A 6,444-nucleotide genomic window follows, 5' to 3' on the forward strand; every position below is an offset into this window, starting at 1 on the left:
TTTGTATAAATTAAATTTTTATATATAGTAAAAAATAGGCCAAAATAAAATGCAGTCTGATTCAGTTTTAACTCAAATTACAATTTGAATTGGTTTTACAACTCATCTAATAAAAAAAGTTGATTCGGTTTAGGTTTTCCATCAGTTTTTTTTGGGAATATGTCTCTTGTGAGACGGTCTTACGAATCTTTATTTGTGAGACGGGTCAACTCTACCGATATTCACAATAAAAAGTAATATTTTTTCATGGATGACCAAAATAAGAGATCTGTCTCACAAAATACGATCCGTGAGATCGTCTCACACAAGTTTTTGCCTTTTTTGGAGTAATTCTCTTGTGAGACGGTCTCATGAATCTTTATCTGTGAGACGGTCTCACGAATCTTTATCTGTGAGACGGGTCAATCCTATCGAAATTCACAATAAAAAGTAAGACTATTAGCATAAAAAGTAATACTCTTTCATGGATGACCCAAATAAAAGATTTGTCTCACAAAATACGACCCGTGAGATCGTCTCACACAAATTTTTACTTTTTTTTTTTTGTTAACTACATACCAAATAAACATAATCAAAACTACAAAATTTATGAGTTTTTAAGTTATAATTTAAAATTTTATATCCATTATATTTTATTTATAACTATTTTAATTCACAATAAAATAAAATGTTGACGTAATTTCTATAAAATATCAATCTTATTTTTTTCAAATTATAATATCTCATACATTAATTCATTATAAAACTCATAACTAATCATTAGGTTTATTTAGTTATAAATATTCATTAATTCATGATTTGATATTTTTTTAAATTTTGTAAATCGAAGATATATCGTTTGATTCGAAATTTCATATCAAATCAAATCAAGATTGACCCTTTGATAATAGTAAATATATTCATTTCGTTTTCAAATCTATTTACGAAACAAATATATCAATCTCGCTGTCACAACCACATTCTCGAGCAAACAAATCTTGTGATATAAATATCTCTTATTTGGATCATCCATGAAAAAATATTATTTTTTATAAAAATATTAATTTTTATTGTAAATATCGATAAAATTGAGTCGTCCCATAGATAAAAATTAATGAGACCAATAGACCTACTCCAAGAAATTACACCCTTAAATTCAATTGTTTGAATATATAAATATATTTGTAAAAATTAAATAACCTATTGGGATCTAATAATTTGTTCGAGCAAAGCTGAAATACACGAGTCTGTCTATCCCAAACAAACCTCGAAAAATTTAAATTATGATACAATAAAGTTCAAAGTTGGGTAACTCAAACATAGCTTAAAGATGATAAGATACACTACCTAAAGATACCTGCTGCTTTTCCTAACAAATAAAATTTCAAAACAATCGTTAGATCGGAACTTCCATTTTCACAGCTGGAAGGGGAGTTCCAACCTTCTCCGGCTGAAGCCAATTCTTTGCACATATAAGAGCTTCCACCGTTTCAGGTCGCAACGAGCACCTGTAACTATCCATCTCCCTCGGTAACATATCAAATACAGAGCTCGTGGAAACAGTACAAACTGGAATCGACAACATATCACGGGCCATCTTTGACAGGGTCGGATACTTAGTTCTGTTTAGCTTCCACCATCCCATCACATCGAATATATGTACTCGCGGCAGAAGGGATTCCTCAAGATACTGATCTAGTTCTGATTTTGATTGCTGGCTGTTGGTTTCCATCATGTACATGTCAAAATCTGCAAGCCCAGCAAGACCGTTGTTAGAAACTCCGGTCTCTTGTCCTTCCTCGAGTTTTACTATTGTCCCGTTTGCTGATTCTTCGGCGTAAGCTGGGGTTAGAGGTAGAGGAAGAGCTACATATTCTTGAAAGAGCTCATGGATTCCTTCGTTGACAACCTTCACGTAAGAGTCTGCTTCCTCTCCATATATTTTTGAAAAACTAAATTCAACAAGCTTCATTTTGAACCGGGGATCCATAACCACAGCAATAGCAAGGATAAAACAGCAACTCCTCCAGTATTTGTCAAAATTATCTAGCATCGACTTGGTCAGGGAACTAATAAATGGATCTTCACTGGTCGCTGCTCGTGCTAACTCCAACTGGATCTTCCATGCTTCATGGAAAAATGTGTTCGTTGTCAGAGTAGTACCCGTGGTCAGAAGATTGGCTATGTCAAAAAGTGGCCTCAAATAAGAACAGAAAGTCTCGATCTGTTTCCAATCTTCCACAGTTGGGGCATCCTTGTAATCCGGATCTGAAGTATCCAAGCAAGAGAAGATTTCCCTCAATTCTGATGCAGCCAACAACATATCATAAGTTGTGTTCCATTTAGTTTGGTCGTCCAGAACAAGATTTTTAGAGCTAGGCACTTGAAGTTTCTGTTTTAGATCAAGAAACTTTTCCTCGAGCGATTCTGAAGTTTTCACGTACTTGACACTGTCTCTAACTCTGTCGACAATGCCCTTCGCAGAATACAATGCATCTCGTACAAGGCTACTCAGAGATCGAGCTAGGCAATTTTCAAGCAACAACTGACCACGAAGCATCAAAGGATTCTTTACGGAGAGAAGAGCTCTGAGATTATCAATGGCCCGTTCACTCAGCGGTTGGTTGATCGTAACGGAAAATAACTTGCCATCCATACTCCAATCTGAGAGGCATGCAGCAACAGAATGGCTGAAAGCTGTATCCGAATCAGGATATGGTTCCATTATAACATTAAGAAGTTTATGGTGCATTTTCCAGTCACCATCAAAGAACTGCCCAGTTACAAATACGTAGCCAATAGTTCGACATGATGACCACATATCTAGCGTAAGACAGATACGTCCTGGGATACCCATAATCACCTTCTGAATGCTCTGTTTTTCCCTTAAATAAGTTGCCACACAATCCCCTTGTACAGTGTTGAAGCTGACCATATCAAATCGAGGCTGTAAATTCCGAACAAATGACACAAAACCGGGGTGTTCAACTATGTGAAGCGGGTAATCATGCATGATTATCATCTTAGCAATCTCATGACGGCACTGGTCTGCATCAAAAGCAATGTAAGGCACACTGGCAGTTCGGTAGCGCCGTTTAGGTGTATTTGATAATGTGCCCATCTTGGAAGGTGCGCTGAATGGGACTAATTGATTTTTCTCCTGATTACGCAGAACAACAGGGCATGTTCCTTTCGCAATATGCCGCTTCAGATGACTCGTTCCAGCTACTTTTGAGCCAGTGCTGTAAGCAAATGACTGTTTACATTGTTTACAGCAGGCCCTTCGGCATCCAGGACCAACTGTTTCAATAGTGAAATGTTCCCATACTATCGACTTCTTTTTCCTACGCTTGGTGGGTTGTGCCACATGATCAATGGGCGGTAAATCGGTCTCGAGGGGTTGTGTATCTAAGACGTCAAGTTGCATTTCATCGTCGATAGGTACTGTGTCGATGGTGTCGATGGGAACTAGTTCATTATTCATGATTGGTTTAGGGTCCTCAGCCTCCATCTCGAGGGGATCCATGAAATTTTCTGGAAATTTGAAATTCTGTATATTAATGCAGATGAAGTCGCAATACCAAAAAATACAGACAAAAGTTCAGAAAAGTACCTAAACACTCATAGCAAGGATACTACAAAGTAAATAAGCACAGCAAAATAAACAAAATATAATATAGTGCAACTTCACAAATATATAGAGTATATGAATAGATCACACCAATGTGTCCAGCAAATATGTTGGACTAAGATATTTCCAATTAACCGATAAGTGTGGTTCGAGGCTGGTGTAGAAAGCTGGCTTATAAGAATTTCAATGCTCATGAGGTTCGAATAATTCATCTGACTATTCTGACTTACACAACATCCATATATACAATTAAAAAAAATTTATTAACGACTACTTAGCTATTTACAGAATAAATAAAATACATTTAATAATACATGAAAAATATTGTTAAATTATAAAACTCAAGCCCTCATAAAAATTACTTTGTAAGGAAATAGCTGAGCTCAAGCTCAAGATGATTTCCTCCAGTTCGAGTTGGAGCTCCACTTTTTAAGGAAATATCTGAGCTCGAGCTCGAGCTAGATCAGGCTAGCAACCACAACCCCAGAAAAGGAACAGATATGTCGTTTACCCAAGTCACGGGTCTCAAAGTATATCAAACCAAGCCCAAAACAAACCAAGCCCACCAAAATCCAGATGAACACAGAAAAATTCAAGCACATGATTATCATCCCCAATTTCTTTTAAATCCAAGAACCAATGTCACAAGAAATCGAATTATTCACAAATCTCGAAATCTCAAGTTAAAAATTAAAATAAAACCAAACAAACGCCTAAAGAACAGAAAAAACATGAAACTTCATAAAAAGTAACCATCTCTAAACCAAATTCAAGATCACCAGGACCGGATGAAAACTAAAACCCTGGAAAAAACCCAAATTAAAACAACAAAACTCACCATAAAACACAACCCAATCTCATAAACTAACAACATCACATTCCGATCGACCAAACAAACCAGAGACGAAAACAGACCGAGGATGAAAAGCATCCCAAACTCTCGATTCAAAATCCCCACACACGCAGCAAGAAAAACAGTCACTGAGAGAAACCCAGATGGAAAATACCTCCTTTACGCTGAATCTAGGTCGGAATCAGCGGTCTCCCGGCTCCCCGACGGAGAACCAGATCTAGGGTTTCGAGGAGAGAGAAAGGGAGGGAATTGGGCTTGAACCGTGAACCAATCCAATTGGACCTAATCCTTTAAGGTTTGTTGGGGTTGATAAGGTCTATTGGGAGGCTCTACCAAAATTAAATCGAATTGGATAATGGACTTTCAGGTCCATCAAATACTCCCACTGCGTGTTTCCCAAGGTGTATCAGGTGTGTGTTTCATTTGTATAGGATTTAACCATATTAAATTTTTTTGGTCATTTTGAACATGTCACCACAGCAGCCCACCATGGTAAGAAGTAAGCCCACTTTAGAGAAATATATAAATAGTTGGGGCCCACATTTTAAAAAAAAATAAAAAAATTAGCCCAAAGATGTCGACAATATTCGATTTTTTATTATAAAAATATCTCATATTTATTATTATTATTATTATTATTATTATATTGAAAGAATAGAACTTGGTCCAAAGGAAATACATTATATTGGATAAACGATGTTACCAAACCTAAGTTATCAAATGACACATTTATGTCTAAAAAATACATCTTGTTTTACTATACAATCTCAAAATCCAACACAAAAAGCCAATTTTCTTGAAGGAATTTTTTTTTTTTTGCTGAAAACTAAACAAAAAATGGAATCATACATTGCCATTAAATTTGGGTTCTTGAAGTCTTGGAGATGATTGGTAGGGTCGGAACTGAACCCCGTGAATTGGATTGATTTTTAGTCGATCATGGATGAATCCATTTTTTTTTTCAAAAAAAAACAAAAATTTATTTGCTTAGAAGTTAAGATGAGAAAATCCAATTAAATCGAACCAGATCGATTTGTTAATACAGTTATTGTCAAATATCATCTTTTTGAAAAATAAACCACGCCGTTAAAGAAACCTCGTGGCTAATAGTGTAGTATTTCTTGCTTCAAGTTTTTTTAATAGTTGGTAAATCACTAAAACTCATCTAAGATGGTATCACATGTCAGTTCTGTGAGACATATATTGTATTTTGGTCACCCATAGAAAAATATTATTTTTTTATTGTAAATATAAGCGAAGTTGACCCGTCTTACGAATAAAAATCCTTGGAACCGTCTCATAAAAAAACATATTCATGGTAAATTGTTCGACTAATTGTGGAAAAGCAATAGAGTCGAGTGCTTAAAGTGTGCCCTTTTCGCCTCCTTTCAATTAAACATATTACTATATTATTCTTGTATGTTCTTTTGTATTTTTCAAACCTCGCTACATATTTCTATTATCAATTTATCATCTATATTTAGGAATCTGTAAATATATCAAATTATCATATTTAATCTAGTCGCACTTGATAATTCGGAAATTACAAACATACGTATATAATTAACCAAATCGAAAAATTATATTAACCTCATCCCCAATGTTGTAATAATAATTTAAAAAAATCACGGACACTGGCTCTTATGATTTTATATGTGTAATAGTCACTGTAAGAAATTCGCAAATTAAGGATCGAAAAAGAGAGACTGATTAGCGACTCATTACAAGCGTATTCAAAATATTTGGATCCTCTACTGTGTTGAAGACACATCACCAAGTATTGTGCACTTTTTACACGAGATGATCACATGTTCATCTCGTTTCATCTGAAACTTTTTAAATCTATCTCATATGGTGTGATGTCCACAAGATGATCACGTGATCATCTCGTGTAAAAAATACAACGTACTGAATGTTGTCTTTCAACACAGTAGAGGATCTAAATCCATTAAAAGTTTGGATCACAAATTACTAGAGACAG

The 6,444-nt window shown here is 35.2% G+C and overlaps 1 protein-coding gene across 3 annotated transcripts; it reads right to left on the reverse strand.

Moving 5' to 3' along the window:
* Positions 1–1,212: 1,212 nt before the first annotated feature.
* Positions 1,213–4,836, reverse strand: LOC142505097 (zinc finger BED domain-containing protein DAYSLEEPER-like). 3 transcript variants are annotated; one of them, XM_075617926.1, is made up of 2 exons: positions 4,618–4,836; positions 1,213–3,529 (listed from the first exon to the last, which is right to left on the reverse strand). In XM_075617926.1, exon 2 carries the CDS (start codon positions 3,503–3,505, stop codon positions 1,376–1,378), a length of 2,130 nt encoding a protein of 709 aa, XP_075474041.1. In that variant the 5' UTR covers positions 3,506–3,529; positions 4,618–4,836; the 3' UTR covers positions 1,213–1,375. The 3 variants fall into 3 exon arrangements, with proteins under 3 accessions (XP_075474041.1, XP_075474040.1, XP_075474042.1); XM_075617925.1 differs by having other exon boundaries at positions 1,213–3,513; positions 4,618–4,833; XM_075617927.1 differs by lacking the exon at positions 4,618–4,836 and adding an exon at positions 4,449–4,591 and having other exon boundaries at positions 1,213–3,513.
* Between the last annotated feature and the right edge of the window lie 1,608 nt (positions 4,837–6,444).

Source organism: Primulina tabacum, chromosome 10 (genome assembly GCF_025594145.1).
Source record: "Primulina tabacum isolate GXHZ01 chromosome 10, ASM2559414v2, whole genome shotgun sequence".
Taxonomy (NCBI): domain Eukaryota; kingdom Viridiplantae; phylum Streptophyta; class Magnoliopsida; order Lamiales; family Gesneriaceae; genus Primulina; species Primulina tabacum.